This window comes from Lissotriton helveticus, chromosome 11 (genome assembly GCF_964261635.1).
Source record: "Lissotriton helveticus chromosome 11, aLisHel1.1, whole genome shotgun sequence".
Taxonomy (NCBI): domain Eukaryota; kingdom Metazoa; phylum Chordata; class Amphibia; order Caudata; family Salamandridae; genus Lissotriton; species Lissotriton helveticus.
Window position 1 is genome coordinate 977391141 of NC_136072.1, and position 17558 is coordinate 977408698.

The 17558-nt window shown below is 41.1% G+C and overlaps 1 protein-coding gene across 1 annotated transcript in view; it reads right to left on the reverse strand.

Annotated features, from left to right (window-relative positions):
• MYO18B (myosin XVIIIB) overlaps positions 1-17558 on the reverse strand; it is a 1710199-nt gene that overhangs the window by 1591389 nt on the left and 101252 nt on the right. Inside the window, exons 3-4 of the mRNA XM_078665559.1 lie at positions 4157-4303; positions 1598-1630 (exon numbers count right to left, since the gene is read on the reverse strand). Of these exons, the coding sequence (XP_078521685.1) occupies positions 1598-1630; positions 4157-4303 (180 nt within the window). The remainder of the gene's footprint in view (positions 1-1597; positions 1631-4156; positions 4304-17558) is intronic.

A 17558-nucleotide genomic window follows, 5' to 3' on the forward strand; every position in this document is an offset into this window, starting at 1 on the left:
TTTAAAAATAATAGAATAGTTTTATATTATATAAGTAGATATGTATATATTTCTCAATATTATTAAAACATTTAATATATATTATATTAATGTTATAGGTTCTAATGTTTACAATTTACAGTTTTTAAATATATATTAAAAAATGATAAGTTTGTATATATTTTTCGATATAAGTGTAAAACGATATTGTTTTTTGATATTTTTTGAACTTACTTACTATTATATGTATAGGAAAACGATATTTTTGTGATCGATATTTTTGACACTATATTTTTGTATCACAATATTTTTATATTTTAATAGTATGTCAGTGAAACAGTTGTAAGGAGGAAGAGTAGAGGTTGAAGGTGGGTAGTCAGTCAGTCACGGGTTACATAGAGGACCTGTGAAGACCTTGGCACATCCTGTGTATGACTTTCATAGGACCAATGAATGAACTGAGAGGGGATTTAAGGTTTGCTCTAGTGGTTGTCGATGTGTACACTAAGTGGTTAATTGTGAAGTTTGTAAGAGAGGCAACCACCTGTTCCACTATTGGTCTAATGAATGGAATATATATGGTTTTCTACAGGCAATGGTGCTCAATTAAAGTCCAGTGAAATGCAGGACTTTTTGCTGTCTTGCCGAGTCACATACAACCATACTTCTTTATATGATCAACAAGTCAATAGCATTGTGAGAGGGCAAATATGATGGTCAAAGGAACCATACAAATGCCAGCAGTGAATGGACAAGAGGATGAGACAAAGGTTTTGGATATGGTATGGGCTTATTGTTCAACTGAACATGAGAATACTGCGAAGTCGCCATTTGATATGATGCGTGGCAGATAACCGGTAACTAAGTAAGCTCTAGCATGGATAAGGGAGTGGTTGATGTGAGGAGAGAATGGTTTGAAACCATGTGTGATGGAGCACAGTCATGTAAGGGTTGGTGACTGGGTCAAAATGAGAACAGGAAGGTTGGGCAGAGGTCTGACTAGGTTTAGGGGGACTTTCAAGGTACTCAAATATCACCTTTATTCAACGGTTCTTGAGAATGGGGAGAACTGGAATCTTAGGAGGGTCACTTTGTATCAGAAAGGTTGGGATACAAAGTGGATGAGGAAATGTGTAGTGGTTTCATGTTGATGTTAGATGAAAAGTGATGCTCCCCAGTCTGAATTTTCAGAAGCCACTGATCCTCTGCAGTGGGGTATCATATGTCATTTAATCTGATAATTTCCTATTTAGAGCTGTTTCTTCCTCTTCTGCTATGCATGCATTGTCATTTTGAAAATGTGACTAAAGGTATGTAAAAACAATCAACATCCTCACAGTAAGAAAGTTGACCGTACATTCAAATGTATACAACTATAGGACACACCAGTTTAAACCAGTACGCAAACAAACACATAGATAAAACATGTTAGAAGATGCAGAATTTGATCAAATACTCAAGTAAGAAAACAGCTGGTGCTATGGGTATGACTGGTGCTCTCATTACAAGATGGAATTGTAAGTTACGGTTAAAATGTGATAAAAACATTAGGGGGGAAAGTGGTCTGAAAGGAAAACACTTCCCTGTGGCTGTACATCAATAACTTGATTAAACATACCTTTAAAACCTCTGGTGCTGTGTCTTGGGTAACCTATTGAAAGATGGAGTGATTGTTGTCAAATGCATTTTAAAAAAAATTACATTACAGTTACCATATCACATTTATTGAAATTATAGGACTGAAAGCCATTCTTAGAGAACTATCATAGTGTGTGAAGTGGCATTGATTTAAATTGAAACATAAGAGAACACTTTCAGTAAAGTGGTAACTGGCAGTCAAGGATGTACAGTAGGACGTGTTCTCGGTCAAATCAAGGCGGGGAACGAACGTTGGTCACAATGTCAGAAGAACCCTTTCATTATGTAATGTATCTAGCCTACTTCACTTACAGTGGAACAACTCAGAAATAATGTATGCTTTTACTAAGGGCCCAAAATCATCCTGAAACTGCGTGGTATTTACCCTGCGTGGCATTCCTCCACCATTCCAAGTTTCCATCTCACATTGAGGTATAGTGCAGTAATGTTGCATGTTTCCATCCGCAAAAAGGTGTGCAAACTCAAAATCATGTGTTTTCCGGGCACTAATTAAGCCAGGTTTACATGGTGGAAATTATGCTGCGAAAAACCACACAGTGAGGCAATTGCAGCAACAATCTCAGGCTCCTACTGGTCCTGCTTAAAAACTGTGTAACAACAAAAACGACCATGTCTCCTTTTTTGATATTTATATACTAACTACTACATGAAAAGGACGCCCTAAAAGACAGAAGGAACACATTTAACAATACCAAGGTGCAAAGAAACGATTGCCTTTCTTGAGCAAATCACATACTACAAACTTACGACTGAATAAGCAATACTATCCTCAGTCTTGTATAATTAATTGTACCCATGTTTTTGGAAATATTTGCATATTCTTTGCTCTGCAATGCATTTTGTTAATCAAAATGATGTTTGTACTGGCAAGCTGGGGAAAAAACGTACTCTTGTCAACACATTGTGATGCCTGTTCTGTGACTTCAGTCGCTTCAGTTGTTCTTCCATGGTAGGTTAACATTAGGGTGTCTGCAACCACGCCTGGATTGTTTAATACTTTGATGACAACTTGATTGCTTTTTCTAATATATAGAAGAACATCCTTTCATGTCAGTGACTAATGGCAAATGACACTTAATTAAGTGTCTGCCTCAGCGATCCAATTAGATTTACAAATTATGTTTGCTTTGAGTCACTGTGTGACATTGTTAAATATATGTCAACTTAGTCTAAACATTCTGCCAAGAAAGATTCTTTGGTGGTTCAACAATTGTAGCGTGCATTCATAGATAAATTAGGATATGTTATATATTCCTTGTAACTGAATACTGCATTGCACCAATGCAGACATTATGCCACATGGTGGTAAAAGGCATGCATTCAGACAGCATCTACCCCCCTGATGACCACCTCCTCGGATTTCCTCATGACCGCCAGTCAAAAGTGCCTCTCATCGCTCCATAGTCCCTCTCCCACATACATTTCATATGTTTCAAAGCACTAATAAAGGCTGACTTTAATAATAAGAATGTATATCTACCCAAACAAACACTTTTCAGCATCATTAGGAATAGATAAAAAAAAGACTGGGGGGAAAATCAGAACATCCTAACCTATTTTATGCAGTTTGCATGCAGGTCTTTGAATGCAGTTCATAATAGTCATTGGGGGATATTCACAAGGAAGTGGCGACGAGAGAGGCGTTAGCCTGCTTGGCTTAACGCCTCTCTTCGCCACTTCGGAAAAGCAAGGCTGCACCATATGTGTGCTGCTTCATGCAGCACTTCTGTAAATTCCTGTACATAAACAAACCATGGCATTTTGCATTTTCCATGTGCACATGGAAAATGCAAAAACGAGGAGAAATAAAACATTTCTCCTCGTATCGCCAGCTAAAGACTAGGGTTTTCTTGGTCTTAAGTTTGGGGTTAGCTCCTATTTACGCTGCCTTTGTGAATAGGGGGCAGCGTAAATATCAATGGGTGTTGCGGTGGAACATCCACCACAACACCCACTGCACGCCCCTTTCACACCTCAACACAGCGTGAAAAGGTGCCTATTCACAAGGCAGCGTTAAGCCACGTTAACGTGGCTTAACGCTGCCTTGTGAATCATGCGAGGTCCCTATCACCACCACAACGTGATAGGGGCTTGTGAATATGCCCCATAGTTTTATATCAGGGTTGTATATTATGAACTGCAGTCATAAAAGGAACTCTGTGACAAAAGCAGTAGTTCACTCAGCTATCCACATAAAATACAAATATTGATCTGCACCATAGGCGTTCTTTGCAGGAGGCACATTAACCCTCTGCGCTACTTCATGGCAAGTGAAAACTGCCAATAGACAAAACTCTGATCTCTCTCTCCAGCAGAAAAATGAATCACAAGAGTTATTTTGACATTTGTAATGCTGCATGAAAACTGAATGCACAAGGAACTCTGTTAAATGTATTTCTAAATCGAAAGTTATTCCTCAACACAGCGCCCCACCCCCCAGGTCAGCGGCCCCTCCCCTGTCAGCGGCCAGTGCTGCCGCACCAGTCGCACATTCCTAATGCCGGCCCGGAGTACGAACCTGAGCTTCATCTTTTGGTTGCTTTTCTTTCTTTTCTTTTGATTCTTTTTCTGTTTCACGAACCAGCTGTTTAATGAACCCACCCGGAATCACAGAGTAGAAAGGAGGAGGCGAGGATGGGGTGGGAGTTTTGTCCTCTTCCCTAATCTACTTGAAGAATACAAAGATAGGGCAACATTTAAATAGAGGAAAATGAACGTGTCAAACAAATAAATATTCATGCATTTCTTTTCATACGTGAAGTTATGCAAAACTAAATAAATAACCTTTTCTTTAAACAAATGTTAATACATAAAGAAACATCAATGCATGCTTACTGAATGCCATGACTTTGGAGCCAAGAATTGTTTATTAGGTGCACAAATTATAATAGCCGGAATAGTTTCTAGCAAACTATAAATCCGTGACCCAAAGGAGCAAGCAGCAATGTAGTGGTCACAGCGGCAGCTGGCAAAAAAAGAAGTGGGGCGCATGCAGAGATAATGATATTTAACAGAACATTAGCAAAGCAGGGAGGTAGTGCTAAACAGGGGTTTGATAGTCGACACACAATTGCTCTCTCTTATGTCTCATTTACTATTAAAACAAAAAAAGATTCTTCTTCAGAAGAGCTAAAAATAAATTAAATATTCACACAAGAATATTAATTGTTCAAGTTGTGAACTTTATAGTATCATCCCAAACAGTGTGGAGATTATTAACAAACAAGGCTCATTCCTAATGGGTTAAAATCACATTTGATCATAACCATTCAGGAATTGCTCATACAAATTAAGCATTTGTGTATCGTCTGTGAAGGATTGGCATCATTATACAACACTGTAAGGTGGGTGTAGGGCAGTGAACTTAATCAATAAACCATGATGTGAACAGTAACGAGCGCCAATAGGATAAAAGATTAAATGCATAATTGAATGTGTTCAAAATATCTTGACAATGCCTCTGTCAAACAAACAAACTCATTTCAGCACGAAGCGCTGTGCAATTAAATTACTTCGGAATGAAGCAGTATCACGATTTCTCTAACATCATGTACAATGCCCTTCTGACACACTATGTGCAAATGTTGTTCTATCTTCATCCAAAGGGCGACAGGGCTTTCTACATATCCATAACATCACTAATCTATATGCACATTGCAAGGCTGCGTTCTAATATAAAGAGCATCCCAATAGATTAGCAGAGGAGGCACTTCAGCTGACACCGAGGGTCCCTGCATGTTGAGACTTCACCAAGATGTGGTCTGACAAATTGTGAGGGGTGTCCAGTTCATGACCAAGCATGGCTCCTATATTCTCCCCCACCAGGTTATGAGGTTGGATCATTCCTTGGGGGAATTATTGGCTTTACACCTACACACACTCTAGGTACGCTTAGTGAAGGGTTTGCATAGTAGAAGTATGCCTGATTACTGCCTTGTTTTTATGCCTACATATGTACACAGTTTTATCACCATGGTAGAACTCTATCTATTATTAACACCTTTAGTGCTTGTAATCTCTTTCATCTGCTTCTGTCTACTGATTATCGCAGCACTTGTAGCCTATACGAGAATAATGTTGGTTCAATAAATATATTGAAAACAGCCCACTGTGTATTCAGTATATTTCTATGAGTACAAGTAGGCACAAGTGACTGAGCGAAAGGTTCTGATCTGTTTCCCCAATTCCTGAGGGGTGAGGGTTGTCATGTTCAGTGGTAGCCAGAAGCTATTCGTTGCCTGGTAAGGTTAGGGGGCTTATGGTGGCACTGTGAGCTAGCTAGTATCTAGACCAACATATCATGCGAGGGTGCCTGGAATCAGTCTAGGCACCTCACCCAGAGTTTGATTTGTCCAACAAACGCCAGGTCCTGTTGATTAGTGGGAACTACATGACAACCCAGGGCCTGTGAAGTAAATGCTAATAGTGGGCTGCAGCACTGATTGTGCAACGATAAAAGTAGCCTTTTAAAACTGCCACAGGCTTGCTATTGCAGTGCCTGTGTGCAGTGTACTGCCACTTCAACATGGCATTTAAAACTACTTGCCAAGCCTCAAACTCCCCTTTTGTTACATACATGCCACCCCTAAGGTAGGCTCTAGGTAGTCCAAATGTCAAGGTGCTATGTAAGTAAAACGTAGGATACTTACTTTTATGTTTTGCATGCCTTCATAGTGACTAACAGACTATTTCGCTTTTCACTACTGTGAGGTTTACTCCTCTCATAGCATAGCACTGGGAATTGCTTAATACATTTTTAAGCTGTAATTTCTGATCAGAGAGGAGCTGATTCTTCTTTTTTCATATGTTTGGAATGGTATTGATAAATCCTACTTACTGGTGAAGTTGGATTAAACATTGCTATTTTAGAAATCCTCCTTTTAGAAAGTGTGTTGTCATAGGCAAGGGAACTCAAGGATGTCACAGGGACCATGGGGGAAGTCATTTATAGAGGAACAAAAGGTCCCTTCCAGAGAAATATTTATAATACATATAAAAAACAAATCATTTCTATAATAGTGTAGAATAGGATCATATAATCAATAATTTTAATAAATATTCAGAAATAACAAAGCCATAAGAAAAAGATAGGAAAACTGGACATATTATAAAAACAAAAGTCAGACATTTGCGACGTGGCTCCACAAGTGTTGAACAATTAGTACCACTTATTTTCATAAGGTAGACATGCTATTTGTATCTAGATTAAACACATTTACAATAGTCATGGATGATGTTTTGATCCCTTGTTGCTATAAGACTTAAAACGTATGCCTGAGAGAAGAAATGCCTGTGTGAGAAGGAACCAATTGAAATTACGTCAAGGCAAAATTGCAATTGCTTGCGGTGTATGCTGCTGCGAATGCATCAAAGGTACGAGTTCAGTGCAGTCCGTATGAAACAGCTCAATGACGTACAATCACGCCATGGGAATCATGGAGGTCAGTCAGATACATTGCGGCTAATTAAATAGTGATAAAGCAATAAAGTGCTCATGCCGAGTGATTCCCGCAACATGAGCGGCTGCAACCCGCAGCACGGGTCATTCACGTCAGGATCGCTAGGAAAAAAAGAGTGGCAGGTCGGAGCAGCAGCGGTGTGCAGCTCTTGGCTGGGAAGTAAATATTTCAGCCAAGTGAAGAGAGAGCTCACGGGTCGGGAGCAGCAGAGGCGTGTGGCTCTTGGCAGTAAGAAGGTGTTTTCCTGTCTTATTCTCAAAGTCTTTATGGCTTTGTTTTTTTCTGAATATTTATTCCAATTATTGAATATATGATCCTATTCTAGGCTGATATAGAAATTATTTGTTTTCTAAATGTATTGTTATAAATATTTCTCTGGAAGGGACTTTTAGAAAGTGGGCATTTCTCTGTATTTACTGCTCTGTGTGCTTGATAGCCTGTCTCTAATGCACTTACGGGGTAGGTCACAGCTACACTTTGTGCATTTCCTCGAGACAGCCACAGCACAGGAAGGATAGGTGTATCTGAGTACCCATGTACATACATCTGCATTCCAATGCCTTTCTTGGGCAGGATGCAAGGGAGGAACTAACACTTCACTTGAATAGGCTGTGCCCTGTCCCCACAAAGGACTGATAACCCCCCTCAGACAGCATGGCAGGCAGGACTGTGTTGAAAGGGGTCATTATAAACTTCAAAGAGTTGCTTTGAAGTAACTCAAAGACACTTCTGGGCATAAGTACTGGGTCTCAGACCCCCTAAAATCAGACACTACTGGAATTGCAATTGAAGCACTGACAAAAAACTGCTGTGCTGGATAAAGGACTCAACTGGACTGTTTTTCTAGAAGGACTGCTTTTCTACATGTTGACCTTCTGGCTGCTGCTCTCTGACTCTGTTGAAGGAGAGCTGGATCCTGCCTTCTGCCAGGTGATCTCCAAGGGCTTATTGGCTTTCCCTGGTTCAAGAGGTATCCGAGACAACAAAGGCTTTGTTTTTCCTATACAGTGGCTGGGCACTGCCCTTCATGCCTAAGTGACAGACAAGCTTGCCTATAATCAGTGCTTCGTGCCTGAGTGACAGTGGAGTTTTGTCTTCAATCAGAGCTTCATGCCTAATTGGCAGAGGAGTTTGTGTACAATCAGCACTTCATGTCCTAGTGACAATGGAGTTTGTCTATGATCAATGCTTCATGTCTGAGTGACAGTGGAATTTGTTTACGACCAGCACTTCATGTCTAATTGGCAGCGGAGTGTGTTCAGGAGGAACGCTTCATAGCTGCACACTCATTGAAGTTGCCACACTCCTTCCTGACACTGCCACAGCCCACCTACGTAAGGAGAATCCATGCTGTCTGTGTGCTAAGCTAGAAGCCCCCCTACCATCCTAGAGACTCAATGGTGTAAGCCCCGCCTGTTAGGTACTGTATTCTGCTGGACCTGTGGGTGCATATAGCCAGCCTGCACTCTCTTGCTGGTGGCCGTACCTGTGAAAGTACCTTGGTCTCAGTGACCAAAATTAACTATTGAATCATGAATGACTTTTGCTCCCATGGCTATTTCGCAATTGTGATCAAGTCTCTCTGGTGATCCTCTGAGGGATATTTGTATCATTACCCCAGTCTTCATGACCTCCATTAACCTTTTTGAAAGCATTAGTGACATTTAAGCACTATTTCACAATTATACTTGAAAGAAGCATATCGTGAAAACCACAGATTGGATTCTTGTAGTTTTGGTCTTGTTTCATGCAGAATATAATAATCTATATTTCTAAACCTGGGTGGGGTCTTTTTGTGGTGTATTTATTGTGTTACTGTGTATGAGTGTGTTCCACAAATACTTTACACATTGCATTTGTAGATAAGCCTGACTTGTCTGTGCCAAGCTACCAGAGGGTAAGCACACGTTATCTTATCGTCAATCTAGGTTATCCTGACTAGAGTGGTGGTTCCTGCCTGTCCTGGATGAATACCTCAACCAACCAGGAATCCCAGTTCTAGCAGTATGTATATATGTAAGTATGTATGTCTGCAAGTATTTGGTATTTCTATAGCCCAAACCTAACTAAATGGAGCGGAGTGCTGTATAGGATCAAAGCCATGCATAAAGTAAAGGAATGAAAATATGTGTATATGTGAGTGTGTGATGTAAATGGCTGTGTGTGCATGTGAATCCATGGGGTGTGTATGAGTGTGCATGTAGGCCCCTCTTCTAAGCTAGAATTACTGACCATCACTGGTGCTTTTAAAAGGCAAATTTTACATTAGCCATAAGCTCACCTAAAATACTAAATTTTGGGCCCTTATAGAAACATCCCACAACAAAGATGGGAACATTAGTCCCACTTGCAGAAATTACGGCTAAAGAGAAACACTGAAGGGAGATGGGGCATGTTTTTCAAACTTAACCGGACTGAGCCATGTTCTTATTTTAAAAGTGCCTTTAATAAATTACAGAGAAAAGTGGGTTTGCATAACATTTTACAAATGAGTCAAGGCGAGTATCAGTGCAGTCTTCGATTGTCCCTATGAAAGGATTTGCACCCGACTGCTAGTACTCACCTTTTTCTTGTATCTTAATGTGGAACCAGTGAGTGAAATCCATCAAGTGCTGCTATGTCCCCCTCTCTGCTGTTAAAAAAGGCCTGCTGAAATCTGTAACAGGTGAAGTGTGATAACAGAGGGGCAGCCGCCAGTAGGATGCAGTGGCAGGGGGACTGAGAGTCGCTTGAAATACGAGTCAATCTTGAATGCTGAAAAATGCAGAGAAAGGTAGAGGAAGGCAGGAGTGCAGTGCCACACCGAAGGTATGCCAACCACCTCAGCTTGGCTTGGTCTGACTTCATATGTCTAGGGTGACTACGTTCCACCCAATTAGAGAATACACATTGTTAGAAATGGGGATCTCTAGTTGGCAGAGGCAGGAACCTTTGTCCAAATAAGGACCCTTGTTTCTAGTCACGGTATGGGAAATATACTTTTAAAATAACCCCTCACCCCCTTGGTAGCTTGGCACAAGCAGACAGGCTTATCTCAGAGGCAGTGTATAAAGCATTTGTGAACACATACGGTAATACAGTGAAAACCCTACAAATGGACACCACACCAGTTTAGAAAAATAAATAATGTTTTTCTAAACCAAACAAGACCAAAACGACAAAAATCCACAATACATCAATAAAAAATATGACTTCAAATGGTAGAAATAGTTCAGTTCAAAGCAAATTACAGATGCAACACTTTTCACACAAAGTACCTTGGCTGCGTCACGCACATAAACAAAAAGGGTCGTAGGGAAGGTGATGCGCCGGTTCTTTACACTCAGGGAAGGTGATGCGTCAGTTCCTTGCTCCGGGGGAGGTGATGCATCGGTTCCTTACTGCTGTGCAGGAGAGGTGATGCGCCGGTTCCTTACGGAGAGGAGGTGATGTGTCGGTTTCTTACTGCGTGGGTGGGTGATGCATCGGTTTCTTACTGCGTCCACTAACGATGAGACAGACCTGGCGCTTCAATGTGATGCGATTATCTGGGACGATGCGTGGGTTCTTGCAGCTGCACAGAAGGACTTTCACTGGAATCAGTGCTGTGACCTCGGACTTTGGAGAACGGTGCACTCGATGCAGCGTGTAGAGATTTATCAAGCCACGGGCAGGCACTGTGAAGTTGTTTTCGGTGATGCATCGGAAACAGGTGCGGATGCATCATGTTTCTTTTTGTTGCATTGTTTTTCCAGCTCCGAACTGCCAGAACAACCTCCAGAGGCCCAGAACAGCTACAGGCACGTCTTGGCAGGTCAGAACTCCGAGCAAGGAAGATCAGGAGAGCTGGGAGTGAAGTCATGGTGTCCCTGAGACTTCAGAACAGGAGGTAAGCTCTTCTTCAAGCCCTTGGAGACCTTCCTCATGCAGGGGACACAGCAAACATCAAAGTAGCCACTGCAGGCCAACCCCAGACAGCAAACAGCACAGGGGCAGTATTCCTACTCACTTTCTCCAGCTCTTCTCCTTGGCAATGGATCCTCTTGATTCCCAGAAGTGATCTAAAAGTCTTGGGTCTGGGCCCTTCTTTTTATAATGAAATTAAATTAAATGAAAAGGCGACTTGTAGAGTGCTAAACATTCACCAAAGGTGTCAAGGCGCTTACTCATTGGGGCTGAGGTTCGACAGACCTAACAGGTAAATAGCCAGGTCTTTAGCGCTTTCCTGAATGCTAACAAATTGTTCTCATGTTTCAGATGTGATGGGACAGAATTCCACAGCCTTGTAGCACCCCACAAAAAACTTCTCCCTCCCCAGGAACATTTCTTCACCCTGGGAACAACAAGATCATTGGACGAGGATGAATGAAGTTTATGAGCTGGAATGTAGAACAACAAGTTCAGTTTTTAAAAACCTGGTCCAATATCCTGAGTGGTTTTAAACACAATACATAGAGTTTTAAACTCTATACGCCTTTTTATTGGCAGCCAATAAATATCCCTCAATGCAGAAGAAACTGATTTATATCGTGGGACATTCAGTAGGAGCCTGGCCGCAGCATTTTGAACAACCTGAAGTTTGGCTAGGCATTTTTTGCGAAGGTTGATGAAGAGCCCATTGCAATAGTCGGCTCTTGAAAGGACCAGTGCTGATAGCACCAGCTTACGAAGCTCAGCTGGAATAAATGGAAGGATTTTTCGAAGGATTTTCAATGTAAAAAAAGAGAGGGAGGTAACCTGATTGACATGTTGATCATATGAAATGACAGTTTAGAATCAAATTTGACTCCCAAGTTCTTAACCTTGGTCACTGGTGTGGGTAGTGGTCCTTGTTCCAGGGGCCAAAGATCTGGCGACCAAAAATTAGTATGAGCCCCAAAAAGTAGTACCTCCGTCTTACTGGAGTTCAATTTTAGGCAGTTGGTGGCCATCCATTCCCCCACTTGGTGAAGGCAGGAGTTGAATCGTATCACAGTGTCAGTGGGAGATCCTGACACTGAGACGATAATCTGCATATCATCCACATAGGAGACAGCAGAGAACCTCAGAGATCTAATCAGTTTCCCCAATGGGGCAACATAAACATTAAAAAGCGTGGGGCTCAGGGATGATCCCTGAGGTACCCCACAGGGTAACGTAAAATTTGGAGACCTAAAATTATCCAAAGCCACAAACTGTTCTCTACCAGCAAGGAAAGACTCAAATAGAGTAAGAGCCTTCCCTTTGACACCGATCCCCCTCAGAACTTCCAAAAGTTTCTGATGGTTCGCGGTGTCAAACGCAGCTGAGAGGTCAAGCAGCACAAGTGCTGCACTGCCCCCCGAGTTGACAGTTTGCCTAATCATTTCAGAGGCAGTGATAAGTGCTAATTCGGTACTATGATGTTTTCGAAACCCGAATTGAGTATCACCAAAAAAATCTTTCTTTTCAATGTATTCTGATAGAATGTTGTTCATGACTTTCTCCGCCACCTTAGCAGGTAACGGAAGTCTAGAAATCGGGCGATAATTCTTAGGATCAGTGTTGTCAAGGTTTGGTTTTTTCAGAAGGGGGTGCAAAGAAGCCAACTTCCAACAGGTAGGAAAAATGCCAGATGAAAACATTTTATTAAAAATAGGCATCAAATGAGATGCGAACATTTCAGGTAGGAGGTGGAAGATTTGTGGAGGACAAAGATCCAATGGAGAGCCTGATTTAATAGATTTCATCAGGTTTATTGTCGCTTCCATTGTCAGCGAAGAAAAAGTAGATCATTCAGGAGTATTGCTATTATTGTTACCCTCAACACGGATGCCTGACGCCATGCAGGCGTCAGATTTTACTGGGTCCACGGACATGGCCGTTATTCCATGAACCATTATGCAGTAAATCTCTTTGTTCTCTTCTGGCCCAGGGCTCTGAGCCCAGTCTAAACCAGTTCTGGGGGGGCACTTTGAAAGTGCACAACAACCTCCATTGTCAGTGTGAGCTCTGGCTCCAGACACACCACAGGGGGGTGGAGCCATCGTTGTGGAAACAGGCACAGCTCTATTCATGTGCAGGCGCCACTCCTGCCGCCACTTCAAATGCAGACCAGGTCTATTCAGCCTAGCGCTGACGCATCCAGACTCACTGGAGCCCCGCACATCCCAAGCCCCTGTCAGATAGTCATTAAACATGAAACACAGCATATAAAAATCGTCCTCACTAAAAGTTCCGGCATACTACATTTTATTTTTCTATCTGGTTCCCAGGGGCAGTTATGCTTATAAGATGTTAAAAGCAAACTCCCAAATCTATCGTCTGGGAACAGATAGCCTTACAATAGTGAAAAACAAAATTACCAGTATTTCACCATCAGGACATGCCACACATATCAGGGCATGTCCTATCTTTCACTAATATGTAAGAAAAGGGTAGGTTAATGCCTGGCAAGTGGGTGCACTTTCAAAGTCAACATAGCAGTACTAGACTGCATACAGGCTCTGCAATGGCAGGCCTGAGTTACATTTACAGGATGCTTATGTGGCTGGCACAATCAGTGCTGCAGGCCCACTAGCAGCATTTGATTTACTGGCCCTGGGCACACACAGTGCACTAGACTAGGGACTGACTAGTAAATCAATTCAGCCAATTATGGAAACACCAACCCATACATACATTTTACAGGGAGAGCATATGCACTTTAGCACTGGTCAGCAGTGGTAAAGTGCCCAGAGTCCTAAAACCAACAAAAACAGATCAGAAACAAAAGGCCACAAAGCAAAGAATCTGGGGATAAACCCGCTCTAAAAACCAGGTCTGACACACATAATTACCAAATTCATGTACACTAGGAACATTTGATTCTCCTTCTGTGCTTCAGATAACTGAACCCCAAACATGAAAGTGCATGGAGGCAGGCTAGCCTTCTATTTGTTTCTGTATGTAGACAAACAGTTCATCTCAGTCTGCAAACACAAAACCCATCTACGGAAGAATCACGCTATCTAACCAAGCCAAATACAATGGTTTCCCTTCTGATTCCCAGTGACCTGCTGAAAGGGTCCGCTTACACTGGTCACAGTATTCTTTTAGAGACACACTCAGCACCAGCCATTTCTGGGAACCCTCTCTCGAATTTATTTACCTTCATCACACTCGCTTACGCCATAGAATGAAGTCATAGTTTCTACCCCGTTTCCGTTGTCTGTTTTTGTCCTAAAACGTAATTATTATGCAGCTTTCTTCAAGCGATTAATAGTATTCCCCTTAGAAATGTGATTTCACGCGCTCACCTCATGACCCACCTTGAGACCACTCCTATAGTTCTCATCTTCATTTTTTGGTGAACTTTTGAGCCACTTGAAGATCCCTCAATACCTTGGTTGCATACACCTGCTCTGTTCATGTTGTTCAAGAGCACTCGCATACCTGTAAAGTTAGTGCTAACTACAACTTTTGTTTTGTTTTATTGCTGTTGCTGCGGTAATTATCCGTTGCTTAATGGCTGTGATTTAGGTGGTAGCGCCCATCTATGTTAATGAATATGTATATATTTCTGTGTGACTTGAGTACTTCTGGAGCTGACTGGCCTGCTTTATGTTCTGGCACACATTAAAGAGCACTTTGTGACGTTTCTGTGCACCACTCCATCTCTAGCATCAAGCTAGTCGTTGATAGTTCCAATAGGGAGAGAGGGGCTCATGTATAGAATGTAAAAGGTCCACAATTTCAGGGATACGTCCCCTAATCAGTTAGCTTAATGGAATACTTGTCAACGCCCTGTGATCTGCCTTCTGTCCTCTCCATTTACACGGTAGGGATGCTGCTAGCAAGAGGAAATATTGTAATCACATCTTGTGTTCTTTGTACCAAAGAGGTCAACTGCTCATTACCATCTACAATGAAATTGAGGGAGGAAATAAATAGGAGAGGACGTGTGTGTGCATGCTATGCAAGGCAGGTCAGCATAGTGTAATAGAGGTCTTCATAAAGTAACAGCATGTGTGATGGATTCACCGAGCCAAATATATTCAAGGCAAACTTGTGCTGGGGATGAGGGCTTTAAATCTTTTTTCAAAATAGCTGACATCCCAGCCATGCGAGCATTAATGTGCTACAGGGGAAACAAGCCCTGATAGATGTAATCTGTTAAGCATATGCAGGGAATCACTTCTGCCAAAATAGCTAGCTAATTTCAGCATGGAGTGATGCACGATTATGCTCTTGTGCACTGAAGAGGAATGACTTCACGACTCATTTGCAATGATTATTGGCCATGTACCTTCTCTGCAGAATAGCAATAGATCTCAGGAATGAGCAACAAAGCAGCGCCTGTATTTTCCATCATAAAAGGAAATATTATCAGGTTGTTGATATAGTCATCATATTTGTTGTTCTGTTGAGACTACGAAACATACTTTATATGACCCATCGCAGCTTGTCACCATACTATGTAAACAATATTTCTTTGTATTTTCGGTGTCACTGAAATTTTAAAAAATACAACACTTTTCCAGAAGAAGACAAACTATACATTTAAAAAGGTTTCTAGCTGTAGTTAGTAATCAGCAATGATGATCATAGGACCGCATTATTCTCTGTGAGTGGCTCTGTAGCTTTGTACAGTAACATGTTTTTACATTTTTGATAATCATTTGATATTATTATTGGAGGAGGCCACGCTTATTATAATGGTCACAGAACACACTCAGCGTATTAAATGGCTATTATGTGAGATGGAAAATGAATATCACAAATGACTCTGCTAGATATTTCATGGTCCTGACCACTATGCCCAACATTCAGAATGTAGAACATACTGTGGTTTAATACACAATATTATCTTCCATCCAATGTAACTTTATCTTTAGGAGACAAACAAAAATTCAATTCACTTCCACAGATCAAATCCAATAAGGAGCATCAATGAGCATAACATGCTAAGAGAACAAAGCAGTAAACAACAGGCGTTAAAATAATGAATGTTTTCAGGAAGATGATTAGTGGTTACTCATTGAAGAATTGGAGCACTTCACACACAAAGCCCTATTCTATATCCCAAGTGCAGGATCGGTGTATTTTTGAGGACAGAGGTCTCAACTATGAGTAGATCTTCACTTGCCAGCACGCCCAGTAGAAGAAATCCAGCCACATTTTCACATTAGGCAACAGTTTACAATAAGTCTCTTCTGCAATGCATTACCAGGAATTCTTCCAATGCGTACTTACGCAGGATATTCTGAAACCCTATTTGTTGTGTTGTTGAACTACGCAAAAGTGCAGAAATTCCATTGAAGATATAGATTTCTATGTAGTCATGAGTAGTTACTGAGTTGCTGTTCCCATTATAGTTTGAGGGGAATCGTTTTGGTGAATGAGGTGAACAACCACAGAATGCTTGAATGGCTTTCCCAGGCTTCTTCCTAACTTACTGCTAAATGTATGACTTTTAAGTGATGCACGGGGATTAATTCGTGACTTTCAAAGGTGCTTACGGAAAGAGCAACTTCTCGCCATTCTGTAGGCGTTGGGTTAGAGAACACAGGCATGTGCAAGTGAAGGTACAAAAACAGGTATTTCCAAAATGCACATCATGGAGTGTTGTCAAGCAGGCTAAATTGCATACATTGTCGCTATGCATGGGGACAAATATATATATATATGGGCAGCTGAGTTCTGAAGTTGCTCCAACCATGCCCACCAGGGAGTTCTGAACTTTTGTCCAAATGCATGAAATTGGAGCAAGACAAATATGTTTGCAGTATCAGAAATGAGGCAAATATGCGTTTTTTCAAGTTTATAACACATTTTATGAACACTTGGCTCTCTATATTATGTAATTTAACTTTCTATGAATGAGGAAGCTCGTGTGCTGGTGGAAGGTGTGTCGATAAATATAGATTTCTTGTAATGCTTAAAGGGTACCAGAATGCCCCAAATCCTATTATCTCTCAACTATGATGTCATCATTCATTTTTATCGCGAATAGCCTTCATGTTAAAAAAAAAATTCCAATCGCTTATATCAAATGGGTTTTTTATTGTGATTGGTATAAAACTATATTTTGCACTATGGGCCTTTTTCCTTCATGCTTTCCTATGGCTTACTTAGGTACCTTTGTTAAGCCATTTGTAGAAGGAAGTGGCAAATCCCTTGTGTTGCATCCATATAAATCAGACTTCTTTATCTCTAAACGTTTATGAAATAGATTTTAATATCATTCATTGAAAAGGCAAAAGAAGAGCAAATGCAACATACCTATTTTTCGATTATATCAGGTCCGATACCTGCCTGTACATAGAGTTCTCTCGCCTTCACATTAATATAGGGTAACACCAAACACAGTTTCTCTGAATTCACATATAGAGCCTATCATTTACATTTACCAAATATTCACATTTTAGAACAATACTTTGAAAAAAACGAGTGGTGTACTATGCCGGTGTCTTATAACTGGGCTGACGTTAGTTAATTCGCATGCAATGAGAGGAACCACATTTGAGCACTCAACACTGTTGA